This window comes from Diospyros lotus, chromosome 2 (assembly GCF_014633365.1).
Source record: "Diospyros lotus cultivar Yz01 chromosome 2, ASM1463336v1, whole genome shotgun sequence".
NCBI classification, from domain to species: Eukaryota; Viridiplantae; Streptophyta; class Magnoliopsida; order Ericales; family Ebenaceae; genus Diospyros; species Diospyros lotus.
The window spans coordinates 18,347,287-18,359,470 of NC_068339.1; the positions used below are offsets into that span (position 1 = coordinate 18,347,287).

The window sequence follows — 12,184 nt, forward strand, 5'->3', positions numbered from 1 at the left end:
TAAATTTTGAATTAAAATCTAGCTTGATCCATTTGCTTCCTAAATTCCATGATCGTGAGAATGAAAATCCCCACAAGCATCTAAAGGAATTTCACGTGGTGTGTTCAAGCCTGAAACCACAAGGAGTGACTAAAGAATAGATCAAATTGCATGCTTTTCTATTCTCATTGGCTGATACTGCAAATGATTGGTTGTTTTAGTTACCTCTAGGTTCTGTAACTACATGGACATGAATGGTCAGATTGTTTCTTGATAAATTTTTCCCTACTTCACGAGCTGCTAGCATCAGAAGAGAGATATGTGGAGTAAGGCAGAAAGAAACAGAAAGCCTTCACGAGTATTGGGAGAGATTTAAACAATTGTGTGCCAGCTGTCCTTAACATTGAATTTCTGAATAGCTCCTCATTCAGTATTTCTATGAAGGGCTACTACCTATGGAGAGGAAAATGATGGACGCAGCTAGGGGAGGTGCTATAGTGAATAAAACCCCTAGTGCCGCTAGAGATTTGATTTCCATTATGGCTGCTAACTCACAACAGTTTGGATTCAGACAAGACACCCCTTTGAGAAGGGTGAATGAGGTAAGTATATCTTCCCTTGAAAATCAAATATCCAATCTAACTTCTCTTGTCCAACAATTGGCTGTAGGAAATTTGCAACAAGTTAAAGCTTGTGGAATTTGTGCTGCTACTGGTCATCCAACGGAGATGTGTCCTACACTTCAAGAAGATTCTTTAGAGCATGCCAATGCAGTTGGAGGATTCCCAAGCCCACCACAAAGGAAGTACGATCCTTATTCAAATAGCTACAATCCAGGGTGGAAGGATCATCCCAACTTTAGTTATGGAGCAAGACCACAATTCCAACATTACCATCCTAGACCACATATTCCACCACAACAACCTTCCTCAAGTTCAAGTATGTCTCTAGAAGAAATTGTTAAATCACTAGCAACTAACACACAACAATTTCAACAGGAAACAAGAACAAGCATCAACCAATTAGAGAATCAAGTAAGTCAATTGGCATCTTCAATGAGCAGGTTGGAGTCTCAAGGTAAATTACCTTCACAAACTATTGTTAACCTAAAACAAAATGCTAGTGCAATCACCTTGAGGAGTGGTAAGGAGTTGGAAGAACCCAGCAAGACGAAGCAAAGAATTTTAGGAGAAGAAGCTGAAAAAGAAGTTGTTCCCCAACCTCAAACTGACAAGCCTAAAGGACTTAATATTGAATAACCTAAGACATTAGTGACAAATCCTCCTTTTCCTACCAGATTGAATAAATCTAAGAAAGATGAGGAGGATAAGGAAATCCTAGAAACCTTCCTCAAAATTGAGGTAAATATTCCATTACTTGATGCAATTAAACAGGTGCCTCAATATGCTAAATTTCTCAAGGAATTGTGCACCAACAAGAGGAAGTTTAAAGGTAATAAGAAGGTAAGTATGGGAGAGAATGTTTCAGCTGTCCTTCAAAAGAAATTACCTCCCAAATGCAAGGACCCCGGTATGTTCACTATCCCTTGCAAAGTAGGTAATGTTAGGATTGAGAAAGTAATGTTAGATCTAGGAGCTTCAATAAAATGTTATGCCTCTTTCTGTTTATTCATCTTTGAATATTGGTCCCTTGAAAGAAACAGGTGTGATTATTCAACTTGCTGATAGATCTAATGTGTATCCTGAGGGAGTTCTTGAGGATGTTTTAGTTCAAGTTAATGAATTGGTTTTTCCTGTTAATTTTAATGTGCTTAACATGGAAGAAGATGACTCATCTAATCTAGCACCAATCTTATTAGGGAGACCATTTCTAAAAACATCTAGAACAAAAATTGATGTGCATGATGGAATTCTTACTATGGAATTTGATGGTGAAATTATTAAATTTAATATTTATGAAGCCATGAGATATCCTAGTGATGTGTCCCATGTTTATGTTATGGATGTTATTGACCCTTTAGCACAAGAAATTTTTAATTTTCTTGATGATGATAAGTTGAAAATTGCACTTTGCAAGAACTTCACTCTTGAAGGATTAGAAAAGTTATGAAGTAGTTTGTATTGGATTCTGACTTGCAAGATGCAATCCATGAACTGGAGTCACTTAAACCTGTGAAATATAATGTGTCTCAAATTGATTTACCTCTTTCTCACCCAAAACTTTTTTCTTCTGTGGTGCAGGCACCAAAATTGGAATTGAAACTCTTGCCAGATCATTTGAAGTATGTATTCTTAGGGGAAGGAGAAACTCTTCCAGTGATAATATCCACAAAGCTCTCTACTTTGGAAGAAGAAAAATTAATTCGGGTGCTTAGAGAGTATAAAAAAGCTATTGGATGGACCATGGCCGATATTAAAGGATTAAACCCTTCTACATGCATGCATAGAATACTACTGGAAAAGGATTGCAAGCCTTCTAGAGAAGCCCAACGTAGATTGAATCCACCCATGATGGAAGTGGTAAAGAAAGAAATCTTAAAACTTCTAGATGTAGGTATGATCTATCCAATTTCTAATAGCAAATGGGTGAATCCGGTTTAGGTTATCCCAAAGAAAACAGGTATAACAGTGGTTAAAAATTCTGAAGGTGAAATGGTGCCTACTCATGTTCAAAACGGGTGGCGGGTGTGTATCAATTATGGGAAGTTAAATGCATTAACTAGGAAAGATCACTTCCCCCTCCCATTTATTGACCAAATGCTTGAACGTTTGGCAGGCCGTACTCATTATTGTTGTCTTGATGGTTATTCAGGTTTTCATCAGATTCCAATTGCACTAGAGGACCAAGAGAAAACTACATTCACGTGCTCGTTTGGAACTTTTTCATATCGACGAATGCCATTTGGACTTTGCAATGCTCCTGTTACATTTCAGAAGTGCATGGTTAGTATATTTTCAGATTATGTGGAGAGCATCATAGAGGTGCATGGTAATTCTTTTGATGCATGTTTAACTAATCTCACAAAAGTGCTTAGAAGATGCAAAGAAATAAACTTTGTTTTGAACTATGAGAAGTGTCACTTTATGGTTGATCAGGGCATTATTCTAGGCTATATTGTATCCTATAGGGGAATTGAAGTTGATAAAGCTAAGATAGAAGTTATTAAATCTTTGCCTTACCCCACAAATGTGCGGGAAATTCACTCTTTTCTTGGATATACAGGATTCTATCAATGCTTTATCAAAGACTTTTCCAAGATCACTCAACCCCTATGTAGGTTATTGCAAAAAGATGTGGTTTTTGAATTTGGTGAGGCATGCAAAGGAGCATTTGACAAATTAAAAGATATGCTGACTTCAGCACCAGTTATCCAGCCACCTAATTGGAGTCTTCCATTCGAAATCATGTGTGATGCAAGTAATCATGCAGTTGGTGTTGTACTTGGACAAAAAGTTGGAAAAGCCCATTATGCCATTTACTATGCCTCCAGGACACTTGACAATGCACAAAGCAACTATTCCACAATTGAAAAAGAACTTTTAACTGTTGTTTTTGCTTTGGAAAAATTCTGTTCTTATTTGAATGGCACTAAAGTGATTATTTATTCTGATCATGCAGCTCTCAAGTACTTGTTTTCAAAGGAGGCAAAACCTAGACTCATTCGATGGATTCTCTTGCTACAAGAATTTGACCTAGAGATACGTGATAAAAAAGGTACAGAAAATTTGGTTGTTGATCATCTCAGTAGATTAACCACAAGTGAAGAGCCATCCCCATTACAGGATAACTTCCCATATGAGTATCTCTTTTCTCTTCAAGAGACAGTCCCTTGGTATCCTAATATAGTTAATTATTTAGTTACTATAACACTACCAGATGACTTGTCTAGAGCTCAAAAAGATAAAATAAAAAGTGATGTTAAATATTATGTTTGGGATGACCCTTACTTGTGGAAACACTGTTCTTACCAAATTATTCGCAGGTGTGTATCTCAGCAAGAAATTCCATCCATTCTTACATTTTGTCATTCATATGCATATCGAGGACATTTTGGTCCTAAGAGAATAGCCCATAAGATATTAGAGTGTGGATTGTTTTGGCCTACTTTGTTCCGTGATTCATATATGTTTTGCAAGTCTTGTGAACAATGTCAGAAAACAAGAAACATGGGGCACAGAGATCAAATGCCACTTACCCTATTCTTGTTTGTGAAATATTTGATGTGTGGGGTATTGATTTCATGAGCCCTTTCCCTTCTTCTTATATAATGTTTACATCATTCTTGTTGTGGATTATGTTTCAAAGTGGGTAGAAGCTAAGGCTACCCAGACTGATGATGCTAAAGTGGTTGTAGATTTTGTCAAATCTCATATTTTTGTTAGGTTCGGGACACCGAAGGCTATGATCAGTGATCGCGGGACTCATTTTTGCAATAGAGTGGTGGCCACTTTATTAAAGAAATGCAATGTTACCCACCACATCTCTATTGCTTATCACCTACAAACAAGTGGACAAGCTGAGGTATCCAACAGAGAAATTAAATCCATACTCGAGAAGACCGTCAACCCAAATAGGAAGGATTGGAGTTTAAGGCTTGATGATGCACTTTGGGCTTACAGAACAGCATACAAAAATCCTATAGGTATGTCTCTTTACCGTTTGGTATTTGGCAAACCATGTCACCTTCCGATGGAGTTAGAGCACAAAGCATATTGGGCTGTCAAATATTGCAATATGAAAATGGATGAATTAGGTGCACAAAGGAAATTACAATTACAAGAGTTAGAGGAAATCTGTAATGATGCCTATGAGAGCTCGAGGATCTACAAAGAAAAGATAAAGGCCTTCCATGATCAAATGATCTCCAAGAAACATTTTTCTATTGGTCAGAAAGTTCTACTTTATCACTCTAGATTAAAATTATTTCCTGGTAAATTGAGTTCTAGATGGATAGGACCTTTTCTTGTTACTAATGTGTTTTCTCATGGTGCAGTTGAAATACAAAGCTTGGACACTGGTAAAACTTTTAAGGTCAATGGTCATCGCTTGAAACCTTTTTATGAAGGTTTTCAGGTGTACAATATTAATCAAATTAATTTGGATTGTCCAACTTATACAGATTGAGAAGTGACAAAGTCTAGCTAAAGACGTTAAACAAAGGCGCTACTTGGGAGGCAACCCAAGATGATCAGATTTGCTTTCTCTATCCCTTTTTCTTTTTCTTTTCATATGCATTATTTTTTTTCTGTGCCATTTTCTTGCATTTAGCCTTACATTAGGGATAATGTAAGTTTTAAGTGTGGGGGAGTGATTGCATTTAGAAAGTTAAGAGAGTGCATTTTTAACATGTAGGATGTTTTCCCAATGATATTCAAGGATTCATCCATTGGCAATTAGGAGGGTGTTCAAGAGGAAGTATGTCAATAAAACTTTGATTGAACTATGCAATTACTTTAAATAGTTGTGTTCTAAAAATATTATAATAGACTAGTGTAACCAATTGAGGTCACGCATTATATTGGTGCTCTGTCACCTTGAGAGAATATTTCTACCGAGCTTCTTCAATATAATGGAGCATTTAGTTGTTCACCTGCCTGACGAAGTCCAAATTGCGGGACCAGTAATGTTCCGATGGATGTATCTAGTCAAGAGGTATATTAAGCCATGATTTTTTTTTATTTGTGAATTTGTTTGTTCGTTTTTAAGTAAATATTGTGGATTTACTTGACAATGTAACTTATCATGTAGGTTCTTATTGACGTTGCAAAAGTATGTAAGGACTACAAGTCATCCAGAATGATCTATTGCTGAAGGTTACTTGGCAGAAGAGTGTTTGACCTTTTGTGCAAAGTACTTGGATGGCGTGGAAACAAAGTTTAATAGGCTAGTTCAAAATTATGAGGGTGCACATGGTCAACCTATCCCAAAAAAAGGGAAATTAGTCACATTTGATGAGATTTCATTATAGCAAGTGTAACGCCCCGCTTTCCAGGGCGCGTAATAACTTAGGACAATTCTGGGATAATAAATTTTTTTCTTTCAAACTAATTCTAAACCACATCATTCCTCGAATTCGTCCCAAAATTTCCATTCATTTTTCTCGAAAGAGAATCATTATACACATCAAATGCGGAAGCAAGGATCGAACCTGATACCTTAACATTAATTGAAATTTAGTTCATACATCATCATTCCTCAACATAACTTAATACAAAGCATAAGTTCTCAACTAACATTAACCCTAAATAAGGTTATACATCATCATTCCTCAAAACATTCAGAATTCAAAGTAGTAGAACTTAAATACATGGGCTACATAACATACGTTTAATTCCTCATGCACTCTACTAAGTGTCATTTTATGCCTCATTCATCCTCGTATCTGCTACAATCTCCATCTGGAATGTTTGAATATTCCAGGGGCAAATCCCAAGCTAGACGATGAATCATCTAAGTAAGGGCACAAAATGTTTTATCATGTATGTATGCAATGTCTTACTTAATCGTAGGGGTTAACTGCGCCATTTCTGCTACTCCCATTTTTACGGTCACCTCTTTCAAAGTCAGGGTGTATGGGTGCACCCTTGGTAAAGTAGTGGTGCTAGTTCATACTCCCAATGGACAACATGCATGTGATCAATAATTTCAACGTGTACATGTGCATTTCATAGTCATGTCATGTATGCAGTCTACGTGATGGACACATATCAACGCATGTCAATATGATGAAAACATTCCCGAGGATCGGATTTTTAAACATAAATCACTTACAAACCAAGCATTTTCTATAAAACTAAATTCAATTGGGAAGTACCACTTACATTCTCAAGCTTATTGGGTTGCCTTGATATTCGTGCATTGCCTCAAAATATGTGTATCGCCTTGATTTGCGTGCCAACCTCAAAATTTGCACAAGTCACTTCAACTTTAAGCCTCAAATCATCCTAATCACCTTATTTAATTAAATAAGCATTAAAACTTATTTTTCCATAATTTTTTGCATTTTCTTTATTTTTCTCTCTATTTCTTCCTATTTTCTCCTCAATAAATTCAAACTAAATATTTCTTAAATATTTTCTCAAATATTGCACTATGAAAATTCATAAAATAATATTCTTAAATTTATGAAATTTTCTAAGAAATTTTACTTACCTTAACTTAGCCTCTCAGGCTTTCTCGGTATGAGAGCCACATCCTCGAAACGCGTGTCCGAACCATTTTCTCTCCCAAAATCTCCAGAATATTAATAAATATTCAAATCCTATTTTTTGAGATTTTTCTGGGATTTTTTGATATTTTTTCCATTTTATTTTCTTTTTTTTCTTTTCTTTTCTTTCTTCATCTTTAACCTCCAGCTCCCCTACTCCCGTGCGAACGCCTGCAACTCCCTATTTTTCTTTTCTTCTTCTTTCTTTTCTTTCTTCTTTTTCTTCTTCTTTTTCTTCCTCATTCTCTTCTCTTCTTCTTCTTCTTCTTCTTCCTCTTCCTACTTGCAACGCACTAGCTTCAGCCCACCGCCGTCTGTCGCGTTTCCGGCCTTGCCGCCGCCCACGGCAGCCTCCCCTGCTGCACGCACAGCGCTGCTGCGAGCCGCCATCACCGCGACAGCCTCCTTGCACACTACAAATTTGCAGCAGCTTCCATGCCCAACCTGGCCGCCTTCGGCTATCCAGCAGCTACACCGGCCTCCGACACCGCCTCTCTAGTTTGTTCGCTTGCTTCGCGTTGGCCTGCTGCTAGTCTGTCTCGCGCTCGAGCTGCCATGGTTGGAGCTTCACGCAACCAGCTGGAATGCATGGCTACCGACGGCCACTTCCGCCATAGCTGCTTGCCGCGAACTCACCGCCTTCAACTGCCACCCAGCTCCCTCTCAATCTCCCTACTTCTCATCCTTTCTCAGCCAAGCTCGAGCTCCCTACCTCTTCACTCTTCATTTTCCCCTTTTATAGCCATTTTCACCGCCTTTTACCCATCCTTCTTTGCGTGAAACCCACTCCAAATACAACCATAATGATTTCCAGGGCATGGCTAGAAAGCGCAAAGCATGGGTTTGAAGTTACAGAGGCATGGGTTGAAATGCAGAGGCGTGGCTTCTCCCATGTGTACATATATATATATATACTATATATTACATAAGAAAATTTATACTTTTAAACCTCAAATTTTATACTAAATTCATTGGAATAATTTTTTAGTTACAATTATACCCTCAAACACTGAATTAATTTGCATTACAATACCGAAAACGCAAAATTAATAATTTTAAAGTTACTCGATAATGACGATTTCGCCCCAGTGTCTTCACCGAGCTATTGTTTCATCTCGAAACCACTTAAAGGTTGCTCATTACGAAAAATCGAAGCTCTCTCAAGCTTCCGTTGACTTCTCGGGAGTTCTCTACGACAATTTGGTTTTACAGCCTAAATAGTAGGTGTATTTTAGCAGTACCGAAAATAATTCCTAATTCGATTTCTTTTGACATCATAAATCCTATCTCGGGATGCTTATCAACTCCGTATCATTTTCTTTGGAAATCTAAGCTTCAAAACACTCCCTACAGTCGATTCGGTACTTATAACTACTATCAAGCCAATTTTTCGGTATTCTAAACTTATCGAAATTACGTGGCAACCTCATACAAACATGGGGTATTACAGCAAGCCCATCGTTATGTGCTAGCAAATTATAGTACGATTTCGTCTTAACGAGAGTAAGATTATTATAATCTAATCTGGTTGATCAATTTTGTTTCATAATAAAAAAATCAAAATTGTACTTTAATTTCATAATTCCTATTATTTACATACAATGTAGGACACACTTACAATCTATTAGATTGGAAAGAAGAGGTGCTAGCAATCGTGAAATTACACAAAAGCACCGTGAAAAGTTCCTATCATGGTTTAAAAAACATGTAAGTGACGTCTTAACATACTGCCACCACACCCTAAACAACCATGTCTAACCATCTAATATAGAATTTGCATTTATTTATTTGCGTAACTAATTATAAGCATGTTACAAAACAAGTTTATGAATTGCAAGTAAGTGGTCACAATGTACCCAATGAAGTAAAAACATTAGCTGTTGGGCCTCACTCATGGGTATGGAAGTATTGTGGGTACATCATAAATGGATTCAAATTCCACACAAGGCGTTAAGAAAGGAGAATGACTCAAAACAGTGGAGTATTACTAACTGCAAATACTGAATGTAACGCCCCGCTTTTATGGGCGCGTTATAAACTTGGGACAATTCCGGGACAATAATTTTTTTTTCTTTTCTACTTAATTCTAAATCACATCATACCTCGAAACTCGTCCCAGAATTTCCATACATTTTATCCCGAGAGGTAATCACTATACATCAAATGCGGAAGCAAAGATCGAAACTTGATATCTTAACATTAATCATAAATAAATTCTTACATTTTCAACATTCCTCAAAACGTTCAAGATCTAAAGTAGCAGAACTTAAATACAGGGGCTACGTTACATACATTTCATTTCTCATACACTTAGCTAAGTGCCATTTCATGCCTCATTTATCTTCGTATCTGCTACAATCTCCACCTGGAACGTTTGAATATTCTAGGGGCAAAGCCCAAGTTAGATGATGAATCATCTAAGTAAGGGTACAGAAAACATATTTCGTGTATGAATGCAATGTCTTTCATCGTAGGTGTCAACTGCACCCCTCATGCTACCTACCATTTTAGCGGCCCCCTTCTTTCGAAGCCGAGGTGTATGGGTGCACCCTTGGTAAGGCAGCGGTGCCAGTTCGTACTCCCTACGGCCTCATATGCGAGTGATCAATGATATCAACGTGTATTTATGCATTTCATAGTCATGTCATGTATGCAGTCTACGTGATGGATTCATATCAGGGCATGTCAATATGATGAAAACATTTTCGAGGAAACATAAACCACTTACTAACCAAGAATTTTCCATAAAACTAACTTTAATTGGGGAGTACCACTTACCTTCTCAAGCTTATCGGGTTACCTCGATATCCGTGCCTTGCCTCGATTTGCGTGCCAACCTCAAAATTCAACAAGTCACTTCAACTTATTCCTCAAAGCACCCTAATCACCATAGTTATTTAAATAAACATTAAAACCTATTTTTTCATAATTTCTGACATTTTCTATAATTTTCTCTCTATTTCTTCCTATTTTTTCTCAATAAATCCAGATTAAATATTTCTAAAATATTTTCTCAAATATTTCACTACGATAATTCATAAAATAATATTCTTGAATTTCTGGAATTTTCTAAGAAATTTTACTCACCTTAACTTAGCATATCGGATTTCCTCGGTATGCGTGCCCTATCCTTGAAACGCTTGCCCGGGCTGTTTTTCACCAAAATCTCCGGAATATCATTACATCTTCATTTCCTATTTTTTAGGATTTTTTTAGGACTTTTCGGTATTTTTCCCAATTTTCTTTTCTTTTTCTTCCTTTTCTTTCTTTTCCTTTTCTTTCTTTTTCTTTTCTATTTTTCTTTTTCTCTTTTCTTCTTACTGTTCATCTTCCTCCTTCCCTTCACGCACCTTCAACTTCTCTTCTTCATTTCCTCTTCTTTCTTTTCTTCTTTCTTTCTTCTCTTCTTTTCTTTTTCTTCTTCTTCCTCTTCTTTTTCTTCTTCTTCCTCTTCTTCTTCTTCTTCTTCTTCTTCTTCTTCTTCTTCTTCTTCTTCTTCTTCTTCACCGCGCCTGCACTTGCGAACCAGCCGTGCGCCGCCGCCGCCGCCACCGCTACCGTCGCCACCGCCTACCGCGGCCGCCCTCGCCGCACATCGCGGCTGCCACCACCAGCGGTCTTCCTCGCGGCCACCTGCGACCCCGTGCCCAGCCGCTGCTCGCGGCCATGGCTGCCGCAACGAGCTTGCGGCCACTTTGGCCGCCTTCGGCCTCCATCGCCATCGCCGGTCGCTTCTCGAGCCTCAAATGACCCCACCGACCTTGCTGGATGCCGTCGTGCCCCCCCTGCTTGCCTTTAACCGAGCTGCCATGGCCGCAGCTTGCTGTTCGCGGCCATGGCCGCTTGTTGTTGCTTCCTTCAGCCACCATTTGGCTTCAGCTCTCACTCTCTCCCTCTCTCTCGATCTCCCTTTCGCATTGCTCTCGACTTTGTTGCCTTTCTTCGATCAAGCTCATTGCCCATTTATAGGCAACCGAACGCTCCCCCATCTCACTACCGAATCATCTCGCCATTACCTATTGCGTGCGAAGCTTTCCAAATTTTGCAGAGCGGCGTGGCAAAGATTTGGAGATTTAGATTTTTGCGTGAATTACTCCATAAATCGTGGCCAATTGCAGCAAGGTATGGGCTGCATTTTACAAAGGCATGGCCTCTGCCATGCGTGTACATATATACATATATATATATATTTATATATCCTATATTATATTAATATATATAAAATTATGCTTTAAATCTTAATTTTCTCATAATATCACTTGAACAATTTCTTAATAGCAAAATACGCCCCTCAAATGCTGAATTAAATTGCATTTAAATACTGAAAACCACTCAAATGCTGAATTAATTTTCTTATAATATCACTCGATTTAAACGATTTTGTCCCAATGTCTTCATCGGGCTGTCGTTTCATCCTAAAACCACTGAAGGGTTACTCATTACACAAAATCGGAGCCCCCTTAGGGTTCCGTTGATTTTTCGGGAGTCTCCTACAATGATTCGGTTTTACAGCCTAATTAGTAACTGTATTTTAGCTGTACCGAAAACTGTTCCCGATCCGATTTCTTTCGATATCATAAATCCTATCTCGATACGCTCGTCGAGACCATATAATTTTCCTTAGACAATTTCACTCCGAGGCATTCCCTGCAGTTGATTCAGTACTTGAAATTGCTATAAAATCAATTTTTCGGTATCTTAAACTCATCGAAATTACGTGGCAGCTTACACGAACATGGGGTATTACACTGAAAGTTATGCTAGTTCAAAAGATAAACATCCTATCAGTGGTGATGTTACATTCTATGGAGTCCTAACAGATGTTGTTGAGATACGGTACTCTAATGAATTCAAATTTGTTTTATTTAAGTGGAACTGGGTTGACAATAACAGAGGGATAAAGGTTGACAGTTTGAATTTCATAACTGTAAATTTTAATTGTTTAATGTATCAAGAGAATAAACCAACAGACGAACCTTTTATACTTGCAACTCAAGCATCACAAGTGTGGTATATGGCTTATCCTCTTGATGAAGA

The 12,184-nt window shown here is 37.9% G+C and overlaps 1 protein-coding gene across 1 annotated transcript; it reads left to right on the forward strand.

Moving 5' to 3' along the window:
* Window positions 1–434: 434 nt before the first annotated feature.
* LOC127794684 (uncharacterized) lies at window positions 435–7,927 on the forward strand. Its single transcript, XM_052325931.1, has 9 exons — window positions 435–918; window positions 978–1,056; window positions 1,277–1,442; window positions 2,181–2,459; window positions 2,541–3,772; window positions 4,323–4,582; window positions 4,694–4,825; window positions 4,934–5,013; window positions 7,445–7,927. The coding sequence occupies exons 1-9, from the start codon at window positions 435–437 to the stop codon at window positions 7,925–7,927; spliced, it is 3,195 nt and encodes a 1,064-aa protein (XP_052181891.1).
* Window positions 7,928–12,184: the final 4,257 nt, after the last annotated feature.

What these genes read in the sequence shown, in the direction of transcription:
- LOC127794684 (XM_052325931.1), top strand. Translation starts at nt 435, where the DNA reads ATGGAGAGGAAAATGATGGACGCAGCTAGGGGAGGTGCTATAGTGAAT. An exon ending in GAGCAGGTTGGAGTCTCAAG is followed by an intron (nt 1,057 to 1,276) that starts GTAAATTACCTT and finishes TTTTCCTACCAG; the next exon opens with ATTGAATAAATCTAAGAAAG. An exon ending in CTTTTTATGAAGGTTTTCAG is followed by an intron (nt 5,014 to 7,444) that starts GTGTACAATATT and finishes GCAACGCACTAG; the next exon opens with CTTCAGCCCACCGCCGTCTG.